At 36.5% G+C, this 14,172-nt stretch overlaps 1 protein-coding gene across 3 annotated transcripts in view; it reads left to right on the forward strand.

Moving 5' to 3' along the window:
* The window catches only part of SORCS2 (sortilin related VPS10 domain containing receptor 2), a 1,208,352-nt gene that overhangs the window by 1,071,477 nt on the left and 122,703 nt on the right, over nucleotides 1-14,172 (forward strand). For all 3 annotated transcript variants that reach the window (XM_031943246.1, XM_031943247.1, XM_031943248.1), the window contains exon 11: nucleotides 1,794-1,896. In XM_031943246.1, coding sequence (XP_031799106.1) covers nucleotides 1,794-1,896 — 103 coding nt within the window. The remainder of the gene's footprint in view (nucleotides 1-1,793; nucleotides 1,897-14,172) is intronic.

Genomic DNA, 14,172 nt, shown 5'->3' on the forward strand with positions numbered 1-14,172 from the left:
TATCCACAGCAGTGTACTAAAAAAGTTCTCCTTTTTTATCATGTGAATCATTTATGTTCTTGTCAGAATTTTGAAATAAAATAGTTCTGTAAGTGAGAATAAACATAGGTAGGAGGGGGAGGAAGGGAAAGGAAAAGAAGAAAGGGAGAAAGGAAGGAAAGAAGGAAGGAAGAGAAAAAAGAAGGAAGGAAGAATCAAGGGAAAGGAGGAAAGAAGGAAGAAAGAAAGGAAGGAAGAAAGGAGGGAGGGAGGGAGGGAAGAAGGAAGAAAAGAAGGAAGGAAAGAGGAAAAGAAGGATAATTGTTATTATTGATATTAATATATTGAAAAAGATTTCAGCTTGGGATCTATTTTTGTACCATTTTTTTTCTGAGTTAGAAAAGGCTCTTTACTCCCTCAGTATTAAGTGTCTAGTTTACCAAAGGAACACGAACACTACCTAGCATCTCTTGTTACTTGACTTTACTGTGTAACCTCGGGCAGATCCTATAAGCAATCTGTGCTTCCAAAAAATGGGAACACCAACTTGTGGGAACAAACACTTTCTTTGCTGTATTCTGAGCTCTGTGGATACAAGGTGGGTTTGGAGACCTTCTGGGAATGCATTTCATAAATTGAGATTTCAATACAGGTTTGACTTTTTGAATGAGCTAATTTCTGGTGTTTCTGGGGTATAGAGGAAGGAAGTTCCAAAAGTGGAAGGTTAAGTGAGAGAGAGAGATCAGGAGTGAGAAAGAGAGGAATGTTTTCTACCAGTTTTCTGAGTCCACTCTCAAAAATTGCCAAAAATTGACCACAGTGGTCAAGAGTGAAGAGTAAAGTTTAAAAAGACTTTCTTTTCTCATTTGTATGATCAATGCATGATTTGTGAAACTTTTAATTTAAGGGAAGAGTTAGAATAGCTTAGCCAATCTTAGAGTCAGGAAAACCTGTGCTCAAGTATTACTTAAAACACATACTAAACTCTATGCCTCAGTTTCCTTATCTGTAAAGTGAGGAGTAGGGGTGGATTTGATGGCTTCTAAGTTGCTCACTAGCTCTCAGTGCCCCAGGAGACTGTAAGATTATAAATCACAGAGAGATAATACTCTAACATCTTTCCTTCTCATATTCTTCTCCCTCCCCCCAAAATATATCTATAATATATAATTTATAGATGTATATATGTGCATATGTACATATAGTGTAGTAGACAATGCATTAGGTTCTAAATCATGAAGGTTTGAGTTCAAATCCAGTTGAAGATGTTACCTTGATGCCCCAGCAAGTCATTTCAATTCCCTAAATTTCGGGTTTTATCTGTAAAATGAGGAAAGTAGATTCATTGACCTGCAAAGTCACTTTCAGCTCTCAATTTAGCAGCAGAAGACTTGGTCACCAGGGAATGGATTTTATCTAGCAACAGCAGCTCTTTAAACCATTCCCTTAACTGTGGGGAGATTTTAATCTGCTTCCATGAAGGGGGCACCTGATGAAATTATAGATCACTTAAGTATGCACCAGGTGTGTTATCATTATCAGCATCATGAAGAGCATGGTAGAGTTGGGAGGGCACTGGGGCTAAGGGATTAAACACTTGGGTACAAATACTGCCTCTGATACTTAGTAGCTGTGTGACTTTGGGCAAGTAACTGAAACTCTCTCAGTCTCAGTTTGAAATCAGTTTGCTTTGCAAACTTCATGAGTTTATGTAAATGCCACCTATGGCATTTTCTAGTCATAATCAGCTTTGGTATGGGATCGTGATCTTACTCAAAAGTCAAATCTTTTCTCTTATTTTCTTCTCCTCCAAGCCTGACTGCCATCTTCACCTGCACCTCCGATGGGCAGATAATCCATATGTGTCAGGCACTGTGCATACCAAGGACACAGCACCTGGTCTGATCATGGGAGCAGGTAAGTAACTGAAGGGTCTTCCCTTCTCCTCCTCTTCCTTCTCCACCACTTTTTTCTTTCATCTCTCTTTCTACTCCTCGCTCCCTCTATCCTTCTTCTCTGTCTCTGTCTCTCTGACTTTTTATGTCTTTCTCTCTGCCTTTGTATGTCTGTCTCGGTCTCTCTGTCTCTCTTCTCTTCTCTTCTCTTCTCTTCTCTTCTCTTCTCTTCTCTTCTCTTCTCTTCTCTTCTCTTCTCTTCTCTTCTCTTCTCTTCTCTCTCTCTCTCTCTCTCTCTCTCTCTCTCTCTCTCTCTCTCCCCTGTCTGTCTTTCTCTGTCTCTCTTCTCTCTGTCTCTCTCTGTTTCTCTCTCTCTCTCTCTCTCTCTCTGTCTGTCTCTCTTTGAGGGTATGTGTGTTTCTCTATCCCCCTACCCTGAGAAGTATAACTGAACCTTAGATCTTCTCATAGTATTTATCATGAGGATTTGCTGAGAGATTTCCAGCCAGGAATTAAAATTGCCAGTGGGGAAACCTGGAGGCAAGATGTCAACCAACAAATGAAAAGATTTCAGCTTTAATCTTGATTCACTAAGGTGCTCTTTTGGGTGTCAGAATAAGGATTAATATCTGTCCTTCAATGGTCAGGAAATGAGATTCCCTACTGCAAGTTTAATAATAATTAAAAAGTGTGACAGAGATATCAATAAGAAAGAAACAAGGCACAAGACATGCAAGGAGGAAAAGAAATGTAATAATAACAATTGCTCACATCTTTATGATATTCCAAGTTTCCAACTGCCACCCTCACAGTGACTCTGTGTGATGCATAAATATGAATATGATGATCCCCACTTTACAGAAGAGGAGCTTTAATTTCAGACATTGACCACTAAGTAGTATAATAAATTGACTAGACTTGGTGTCAAGTAAACTTGGTAAAGATTCTACTTCTAACACTTGCTACCTGTGTGATCCTGAGCAAGTCACTTAACCTCTGCTTACCTCAGTTTTCTCACTAGTAAAATGGGAATAACAATACCTATTTCTAGGGGTTGTTAATAAGGTTTGAGTTAAATAAAATATATAAGTACTTTGCAAACCTTAAAATGCTATACAGAAATAATTGTTATTGTTAATAATAATAATAATGGTAACTCACTCAGAGTCAGTCATGTTACTCAGAACTGTCAGAATTGGAATTTAAATCCAGATCTCCTGACCAAATTCTAGCACTCTTTCCATTGCCATCACATTATCATCATCAGATATTTGCAAAACTTAGAATAAGATTGATTTTAGATGTAGGAGCTGATTAAGTAAAATGAAAAGCCAAGATGGCATATCCTCAAATTTTCTGTGACTTGGAATAATCCAAATATCTCCCTGGGACTTACTTTCATTCTCTGTAACATCAGAAGTTTGTACTCTATCTTTGAGGCCTTTTTTCAGTCTCATATTCTATATTTTGTCCTTTTCTCTGTTGAATCTCTACCCACCTCGTAAACCCAGTTTAAGTGGCTCCTCCTTAGTATTGCATCACTTTAATGCATTCATCAATAAAATTATATAGTATCTCTGTCTGTGTACGTTATCAGATCCTCCTCCTGGAACATTACCTCTGTAAAGACAGAGTCTGCCTTAGCTCAATTTTATGTCCCCTCTAGCACCTAGTACACAGTGCCCTCCACATAGTAGGTGCTTAAGAAACATTTATTGCATTTGATTAATTTTTCTCTAAATTCCCTTCCAGCTCAAATATTTTATGATTTTGTAGTTGCTTATAATGCCTTGAGCTATTTCAGGAAACTGCAAATGCCAGACACCTTCTACAAAACAATCCATAATTACCATGGTGACTTCTCTCTATTGCCAATTATTATAGAGCACGAATATGTCCAAAGTACATTTCATTTAAGAGGTAGACATTTCTACACCTTTTTGATAAAGATTCTATATTTGTATTCTTGGTATTATACCTAAAATTCTCTTTCTTTGTCAGGTTCAAACCTTATATAGTAGTATTGTGCCTAAGATGCTTGGGACAGTATCATTAATATAGTCTGATATAGTCCTTATATATAGAAGTCTAGAAGTGCAAGTAACCTTAGAGATAATTTCATCCAAATAACCTCAGTTTGTTTAGAGTTCAAAGAAATGCACATAGGTAAATATAGACAGTTAGATCTGGAAAGGGCTCTAGAACATGAAATGTTAGAACAGTCAGTAGAATGTTTTAGCTAGAAGGGGTCTTAGAATATAGAACTTAAAATGTTATGGCTGGAAGAGTCTTAGAATATAGAATGTTGTAGATAGAAGTAACTCCAGAAAATAGTGTCAAACTTGGAAGTCTTTAATAATAATAAATAATAATAGTTAGCATTTATATAGTACCTACCATGTGCCACACACTGTACTAAGCAAGCATTTTCCAAATATTGTCTAATTTGATCCTCACATCAATCCTGGGTGATAAGGACTATTATTATCCTCATTTTTACAATGAGGAAACTGAGACTAATAGAGATGTGCCCAGAGTCACAAGAACAGCTAGGTGGCAAAGTAGATAGCACGCTGGGGATGAAGTCAGGAAGATCTGAGTTCAAATTTAGCCTCACACATTTACAGGCTGTGTGACTCTGGGCAAGTCACTTAACCCTGTTTGCCTCAGTTTCCTCATCTGTAAAATGAACTAGAGAAGAAAATGACAAACTAGTTTACTATTTCCAAGAAAGCTCCAAATGGAGATTGAAACAACTGAAACACAATAACTACCAGAATCACACATCTAGTAAGTGTCTGGAATACCAAGGCAATAGTATGATACGGGGGATGGAGCACTGGTCTCTGGTCTAATGGCTTGAGTTCAATTTTTGTTTCTATTGCTTTCTGGTGGTATAACCCTGATTATGAGTCCATTGCAATCCTTGAGCCTCAATTTCCCAATCCATAAAATAAGGGTAATAAGATTTGTACTACTCATATTACAAGGAATTGAGACTTAGAAATGACAGGGCACAGCCAAAATTATACATCTGGTAAAAACAGTCAAAATTCAAACCAAAGACTTCTGATTTCTAAGATCAGTCCATTTCATCCTCTAAAATGTGTCTGCCTTGAAAAGAAAGCATTGGATCTTGAATTGTATCTTCCACGGTATCCAACACATAGGAGACATTCTATAATGTCTGCTAATTGTTTAATTGCCATTGGCAAATTACTGCTGATTAAAGGATGAGTCCTAGACCTGTGATTTCATTAGTATAGGAACTGTTTGGTAAAGAAACTCCTTCCATCAGATCAAGCTGCAACTTTTGTTCTTATAGAGTTGCCTAAAAAGTTAAATGACTTTCTCAGGATCATACAACTAGTACATGTCAGGAAAGACTTTGAGCCCAGGTCTCCCTAGATTTTAGATCAGCTCTGTTGTTATTTGTCCTTCATTCTCAAAGATAACCAGGAAGGTGACATCGTGACACGAAAGTGAATTGGATTTGAGGAAGGAAGAGTTGTGCTAGGTACGAGCCTCATTTTTTCCTCTAGAACTCTATGGGTCAGTGACTAGGTACAGGTCAGGTCTATTGGAAAAAGACCCTAGGTGAGACCAGCTTTCCCTGTACCAATGATAACATTTGAAGGCTTAAGCACTTTTCTGAAATTGGATCATGGGATCAATGATCTAGAATGAAAGGGATTTTGGAAACCTCATTTTATAAATGAGGAAACTCAAACCCAGGAAAATTAAGTAGCTTTCCCAAAGTCACACATATAGTAAGTATCACAGGTGAGATTTGAACTCAGGGTTTCTGATGCTAGAGCTAGAGACTTTTCCACTGTACTATACAACTTCCCATTTCAACATCCTTAGACTCTGCTGGATTTGACAATTGTTTCAAGTTAATAAAAAGCCTTAGTCTTCTTGGGCAAAAGCATCTAATGAGCTCCCAAGGCTCTTCTTGTGAACTTTCCCTTTGAGGTTCCTTGTGTTAGAAAGACCACAGGACTGGGAATTCAAAGGTCTTGGTTGTAGAGATGAGTTCTAATTCTGGTTCACTCACCCACTACCTATATAACTTCCCTTCTTATATCTTAAGTTTCATAGATTTATTTGACACTCAAGTGTCATCTAAAATTTAGAGAAAATCACTAAGGTCCCTCCTAGCTTGGCCTACCACTATATGCTTCCATCACTTCTAGTTAGCTGTAATCCTATTTTGTCATATTATAAACTGGTGTTGTGAGTTTGGGAAGGAAAAGAAATTGCAATAAAGTCAAGCAAAGGAATCAGTATTTCCCTGGGTCTACAGGGTAGGATGAGTTCTTTAAAATCAAATAACCCAGGTCTAGGGCAGGGACAAAGGGATTAATGGAAGAAAAAGAAAGAAATTTACCTGACAACTTCATTCATATATTTAAAAGGAATAGCAAGTTGTACACAATAAATTTCCAGTTTCATGAGCAATCATCTATTTTTTAAAAAATTATAATGTTATAGAAATCCTTATTTTATTCTATAACTTTAAAATATTTTTTAAAAGAAAAAAAAGTATTTAGCCCAAATACTTTTAGAAATGAAGAAACTAAGGCACATAAATAACACGGTAGATAGAGCACCGCCCTGGAGTCAACAAGACCTGAGTCAAATGTGTCCAAATACATATCAAATACATACAAATACAAATGAGTCAAATACATAACACTTATAGCTGTGTGACCCTGGGCAAGTCACTTAACTATAATTGCCTGGCAAAAAGAAAAAAAAATGCTTATTGCCTAGAAATGAAGAAACTGGAACTCAATGAGACAGGAAGCCACTCAGCAAGCAATCAAATACTTATGAAAACCCCTTAAAAATGCATCAGCCAGCTGATGCACATATTAAGTGCAACCACATAGTATATTAAATATGATCACAGATTTCTGAATTTTCTCATCTCTTTATATAAAGTGTTACATTTAAGACAGAACTCATTTTGCCTCAGGACTAACAGATCCTGAATTTTAAGTGAGTATTTTAAATGGTGAGTTAATTTGGAAACTACAAATAATCAACTAAAACACCAAAGCAAGATTTGAATATCTCCATTATTTGAAACCCAGGTGTTTGAAATCATGAAAAAAGAGCATTTCAGTCACCCCAGAGAGCAATAATAGTCTTTGAGAATTTTCAAGTAACTTGAATAAAAATCTTGTTAATCATTCTCAACTAAGAATTTGTTTCCAAATAATGTCTGTCCTCCTCAAAGGCCCATAAGCTACCTTCCCATTTGCTGCTGCTATATTTTGACCTTTGCAAAATGCATTATCCTTCTATGACCAGAATTATGTGACATAGATCAATAGATGTGTAAATTTGTTTTACTTTCATAGTCCAGTCTGCAAAGGGCTTTTCTCTGAAGATGTTCAAAGCTTGAGGCAATTGGGTATAGTGAGCAGAAATCTGCATCTGAGTCCGGAGACTTGGGTTATAGTCTCTGTTCTGCCACTGACTCAATCTAGGTTTTAAGGCTTTCTGAAATCTAGGCCCTACCTATATATTGATGTTATTCATTCATAATTGCTGTGTCTTAACCTTCAAGACCCTCTTTCAGTTTTTTTCTTGGCAAAGATAATATAATGTTTTGTCATTTCATTCTTTAGCTCATTTTTATAGATAAGGAAACTGAGGCAAACAGGATTAAGTGACCTGCCCAGAGTCACAAAGCTAGCAAGTGTCTGAAGTCAAATTTGAGTTCATGAAGATATCTCTTCCTAACTCCAGACCCCACTCTCTGTGCTCTGTGCTTCCTAATCACCTATAAAGCAAACTTGAATCCATGTTAGTCTCCTACACAAATACTACATACCAGCTAAAACCACACTACAAGTAAATTCAATTTACCATCTGCTGCCTTCTCCATGCATTTACTCAAGCTCTCCCTATATCTGGAGTGCTCTTCATTTTTATCTCTGCCTCTAAGAATCTTTGTTTTCTTTCAGAGTTCAACTCTGGTATCACTTCTTTGAAGCCTTCCCTGATTTTCCCTCTTATTACTATTGGATCCCTCCTCAAATTTTTCTAGTATTACACTTATTCGTGTCTGCTGAAACCTAGAAGTTTAATATTCATTTCCAAAGACAGAAATTGTTCCATTGTTTTTTCTTTGTAATCCTAGCTTTTATTTTCTTCTCCTTTCATACATACAATAAACCAAAGAACAAATTCTCTTTTAAAAGCTTTTAAAAAAAAAGACAATCTTATTATGAAAAACTAACCATAATACCTTGCAAATTTTAGATAAGAGTTATGATTTCACTGCTATAGGAATTTTCCAGTAATGCTACTTCTATCAGTAAGCTGGCATTATCTGGGTAGTCTTTGAGAGTTGCCTCGGGTACTAAGAAGTTAAGTGATTTTCTAGTAATTCTGCTTCTATCAATCAGTTGGCACTATCTGTATAGTGTTTGAGAGTCGCCTAGAGTACTAAGAAATTAAGTGATTTGTCCAATTTCACTGCTAGTGTATATCAAAAGTACACCTTGAACCCAGGTCTCTGATTCCAAGGCTGGCTATCTAATCCAGTACTCCAAACTACCTTGCATACAGTAAGTGCTTAATAAGTGTTTGACTTGAATTGTTGAACTTGCTTATGACTGTACATGTATGATCTATATCAGATTTCTTGCCTTCTCAAATTGGGGAAAAGAGAGAGAGGAAGAAAATTTGCTAATCAAAATTTTCAGAAAATGAATTTTAAAAATTTATATCTAATTGAGAAAAATAAAAAGAAACTCAGAAAAATAAAGAATGAGGCAGCATGGGTGGGGGGGAAACTTGCTTCAAGACCTTTGTGAAAGTAAATTAATTACTTTGGGCCACAATTTTCTTTTGTGCAAAATGGGAAGTTTGGACAAGAGGATAATAATAGTTTATACTTATAGAAATCTTTATAGTTCATATAAATAACCTCTGAGGTAAGAAAAGGATTATTATCAACTCCATTTTCCAGTTGAAGAAACTGAGGCTTACTAGGTTTAAGTTTGTTGCTCAAAATAACACAGAAATAGTCAGTGAAGTGACAGAAAAAAGGATGGGTCACCAAGTTTTCTGACTTTCAGTCCATTGCACTTGGCCAGCTACTGTGACTGGGTTATTTTTTTTATGTCTGGGAGCTTCCAGTTTTGGTCCCAGCTCTCCCACTATCTGCTTCCCACAGTGAATCCCTGGTTGGAGATGATTTTCATTCAATGCCTAGCCTCCTTCTGGCCTGGGAAATCAAGCGCAGAGTACCCAGCGCCCACTTGCACACATCTAGGTCATTAATTAGGACTACCTTGAATGCTCTGGCTGCATGCGAAATGGTTCAATCGACACTTAACATTCCCCACATCTGCCTGGGCTGGTTTTGTATTACACAGTCTGCTCCTCTGCAGTGTGGGGAGATTGTTATGATTCTTGTGGTGAAAGATGCAGGGATGCTGGCTCTGGGGATCACAGAGAAAGCCTTTCCCCAGTTCAGGGCATGTGGTTTTTGTCCTTTGGGCTTCCTCCATTTAACCTGGCTTATTCAATTAGGGTTGATAGAGCCTACCCTTCCCTACAGGACTGAGATCTCCAAGGAGGAGTATAGACACTTCTTTCATTTTAAAAACCATCTATTTAAAGTTCTCCACTATCTCCCCTCCCCACTCTATAGGGAAAGACAAGGTCCAGTTTGTAAAATTGAGACTGAGCCCACCCCAGCCCAGAAGGCCAACAGATTTGGCAAGATTGAAATGGGAATTGGGAATGAATTCCAGAGGTATGGGTCTGTGAGAGGAATTCTGTGTGGGAAATTACCCCTCACCTGGTTTTCATTTGGAACCATAAATATACTGTGGTCAGTCTGTTTGAGATCAGCCAAAACGTCCTTCCCTGTGAGCCAAAGTTTGGGGGTATCCAGTGAGAATATGAGTAAGTGACTTCCTCCCAAAGTGCCTTTTTCATTTCAGAAGAACAGACATTGAGACTGAGACATTCGGAAGACAGACTGAGATTTCTTGCTCCTCCCTCTTCCTTATGAATGTTTTGCCCTCTAAATCCTTAATATATCAGCTTAATCTCACACAAGTTTATAACAATGATACAATAGTATTGTTAATAATATAATAATAATAACAGCTAGCATTTGGCACTTTGAAATTTACAGAGTACTTGCAAATATTGTCTTATTTTATCCTCACGATAACCAATACAATAATATCATTACTGTTATTCATACTGTGCAGATGAAGAAACTCAAACTGACAGAAGCTAGGTATCTTACTAGGATTACAAGTTTGTGATCAATTTGTTGGAGCCTAGATTTGAACTTAAACTTAAACTTAGATATTTCAGAGTAAAATTAAAATTCTTTAAGGACAAAGATTGTTTTATCTATTAGTTTTTACTCTCTAACACCCTAGCCTAGTACCTTTTCCATAATAGGTACTTAATTATGAATCCAGTCATTTAATTTCATGTGCCCCTATGACTGTGATTCTTAGCACTACAAATTACAATCTCTATACCTTGTTACGTATCTTCTATAATCCTTTGTGTCTTTCCATACATCCTCTATTGCCAGTTCCTTGTACAGCACATCTGGTCTGAGATGGTAGGATCCAAAGATGGTGATTTCAATATGATTACAGAAGAGATCACTATAAATATTATGGTAAATCTTTTTTTTCCATTTCACATTTACTTGTTAAACTCATTCCACTTCTATCTGCAAATGCTTTTGGGTTACTCTTTGTTCAGCCAATAGTTACATCAGGTTCTCCATTGGCTTATGTTTCCCTTCTCTGCTTTTGCTCTTCATTCAAGTACAGCTGCTCATAATCTTGATCCTTTCTTTAATTTAATATTGTTTTGATCTTTAACCAATCCATGACCTAGCTTCATGAACATTTTTCTATTCCTGCTATCTCAATAACATCTGAATTCTTTATGTTCAAATATACTCATTTTTTCCATGAAATTCATTATGGCTTTATTCTTAAATAAGATAATTATTGTAGATGTACAGGCTGGAAACTTCTGGGTTAATTCTTTATCTTTGGCTTCTTTCCTTTGTTGATTCCCAAAATATTTTGGGGTATTATTTTCTAACAGTATTTTTTGTCTTCTTGTATTTACTTCCTCCCTCCAAACTCCCCTCTCTATATTGAGGAAGAAGGGAAAGGGAAAGGGCCAGGCCCTGGCTAAGCACTTTGAAGATAGTATCTCATTTGATCCTGACAACAACTCTGGGAGGTGGATGCTATTATTACTTCCTTTTTTATACTAATTAACTATACTAACAGAAACTAACATTAAGAGAGGATTATGATTTTTACAGCTAGTAAGTGTCTGAAGCTGGATTTGAACTCAAGTTTTCCTGACTCCAAGCTCAGAATTCTCAGAATATATATATATATAAATATAAATATATATATATATATAATTTCTATTTATATCCCAAAAGTACTTAATAAATGTTTATGGACTAACCAACTGATTATTGCACTCCCTAAAACCCATCCACTAATGCCACCAAATAATAGGATATATTCCTATAACTTCTAAGCTGCTAGTATGCAGATTCTTCATTGACTCTATTTTGACACTTTCATTTTCATGTATTGATAAATCATGGTATGCTATTCACTTGTAATCATTGTGTTTGCTTATAAAATGAGATGATCAAATATCCCTTCAAATGATATTTCTTATTGCAAGTTTCTCTTTTTTTCCTCTCTGAAGAACCTCAGTTTACCTGCAACTACTCTTGGGTTTCTAGTTTTACTTACAGTAAGAATACTATTGGATGGAGTTCATTAACTCCAATAAGATATCATCTTCTTGGTCATCAAACAAGGTTTTTATATTCAGAGTACCAACAATTAAATGGATGTGTTGACAACTGGGGACAATGTGATTCTTAGAAATTGTCCCTTCCTCTTCTTTTTTTGCTGCTTTCAGTAGTCTGTACAATCTAACTTCTTGTTATGTTGATTTAATTCCTCTTAAAGCTCTAAAATTTATTACAATGATAATAATTATACAGATTTAGATAATAATATTGATGACAGAGAAACAGCATGACATAGTAGATAGCCGACTAATTCCAGAAGAATTGCTTAACTTTTCAGTGCCCCGGGCAATTCTAGAAAAATATAAGTTGAGAAAAAAGGTGCTGATCTTGCATTGGTAGAGAAAATGCCTATCCAGCAGTTCCATACACAGATGAAATTACAGGTCTGGTCAAAATAATAACAGTAATCACAACTATTTATATCCTGCTTTATGATTACAAATCATTTTACATATATTATCTTATTTGAGCCTTGTAGCAGCCTCATATGAAATGATAGACAGGAACCAGACCTATGGGATTTCATAATTATAGGTAACTCCCAGGTGAGAAAACTCCCTCCACTGTTTCAGGTTAGCAGCTTCTCTCATATTTCTAGTCTTACAGTGTTGCCTAAAATACCGAGAGTGCCTTGTGCATAGTTATAAGACCATTATAGTTTTATATGTGTGTGTGTTTGTGTATATCTTTTCTGTTTTATTTTTCAAAGCATTAAACTAAAGATCTGTTTTGAATTGTAATTTTACTACCTCCGAGCTGTGTGACTCAGGTCTGGTCTCTATAATGTTATAATATGATATATATTATATATCATATTATAATATGATAATTTTGCTCTTCCTTTATATCTTCTGACAAAACAGTCCTCATATATAATGGTCCTATAACTCTCTATATAGTTATTTATATATATATATATATATATATATATTTGTCTATGTAATCAATACTCTACTACAACAATCATTATCTTCATTTTACAAATGAGAATACTATGGCTTGAAGGAATAAAGTGACTTGTCCAAGATTACAGAGGTAGCAAATGAAAGAACTGAATATCGAAGCCAGCTATCCTGACTTCTGAACCACTTTTCTTGCCTCTACCTTTTATATTGAATTACTGGATTAAAAAGATTATGCTCTTTTCTTAATTGTCATAGGAGCTGAATAGGCTATTCCTAGATGAAATGTCATATGAATGCAGTTTATAGATGAACTTCAGCTATTTTCTGAGAAACCACTGGTTTCCTGACACCCTGTTCCTAATTCCTACTGGATAAAGATCAGAAACAGTGGCTCCCACCCACCATTTCCTCTCAGAGCTAGTCAGTCATTGCTGTCTCTACTTCCTACTGCTCTCCTTTCTCCCAAAGGGTCTCCACAAAGAGCAGTCAATTGGCCATGTTAACTCTTCCTCTTCTGCTACTTTATAGGATGTGGGGAAGGAAAAATTTATTTGCATTCCTAGGGGAGGAAAAGGATATCTCCTAGGTATAAATCTGCCCTTTTCTTTCTTCCCTGATGTTTAAGTTATAGCTCTTCTGCTCTTCTTTGGGGAATTGGTTCCTTTCAGTCACACCTGCCATCTTTTTTTTCATCCCACCTCAGTGAACTGTAGCCCTCATGACCATGTAAAAGGCTGAGCCCCCAGACCATTCCTGTCTCTTCCTCATCAATGACAGGAACTCTAGATCTCCCCATGCACCCTCAGCCAGTTTTTAAACAGCCCCCAGTGTTGGGAAGTTCTTCTCCATATTAAGCTGAAACTGAACTCTCTTTAACTTCCATCAAGGGTCTTACTTCTTTCCTCTGAGGCCAAACTGAAAAAGAAAATTCAAATCCCTTTCTCCATTATAATCCTTCAGATATTTGAAGACTGATCTCAGGCCCCCTGCCAGAACAGTCCCCATGCAACAGAGTTTCCTAACCCTTTAGTATCCAGCTCACCTTTCACTGGACTAGGGTTTCCTTCCTAACTCAGAGGCCCCAGACCCCCAAGGAGGGTGTTGGATAAATTTCAAAGGGTCCATGAACTTTGAGGTAGAAAAAGCATTTTTATTTTCACTGACTTTTGGTTTTCCTTGTTATCCTTGGTAGTTTATTTTATGGATTTTAAAGCATTATTCTAAAAAAGGCTTCTCTCAAGTTCCAGAAGAGAAAGGTTGGGAATTTTTGCTATAGACACAATTCATTTTGTCAGTTTCCCTCATGTTCTTACCCATCTGCCAATTAATTACTAAGAAATTATGAAAGAAAAATTTAAAGTGTTATCTCACCCCCGTCTATTTGCATTTTAAAGGGGGTTGAAAGGGGTGAGCTGAAAGACTGAAAATCACAGGAACAGAAAGGAATTCCTGGCACCATGACAGGCAATCAAGGGGTGATTTTTGAGCTCAGTGGAATTAAATGATACCATGTAGGTCTTCATCTTCTCCACCAGTT

This window comes from Sarcophilus harrisii, chromosome 6, assembly GCF_902635505.1.
Source record: "Sarcophilus harrisii chromosome 6, mSarHar1.11, whole genome shotgun sequence".
NCBI lineage: Eukaryota > Metazoa > Chordata > Mammalia > Dasyuromorphia > Dasyuridae > Sarcophilus > Sarcophilus harrisii.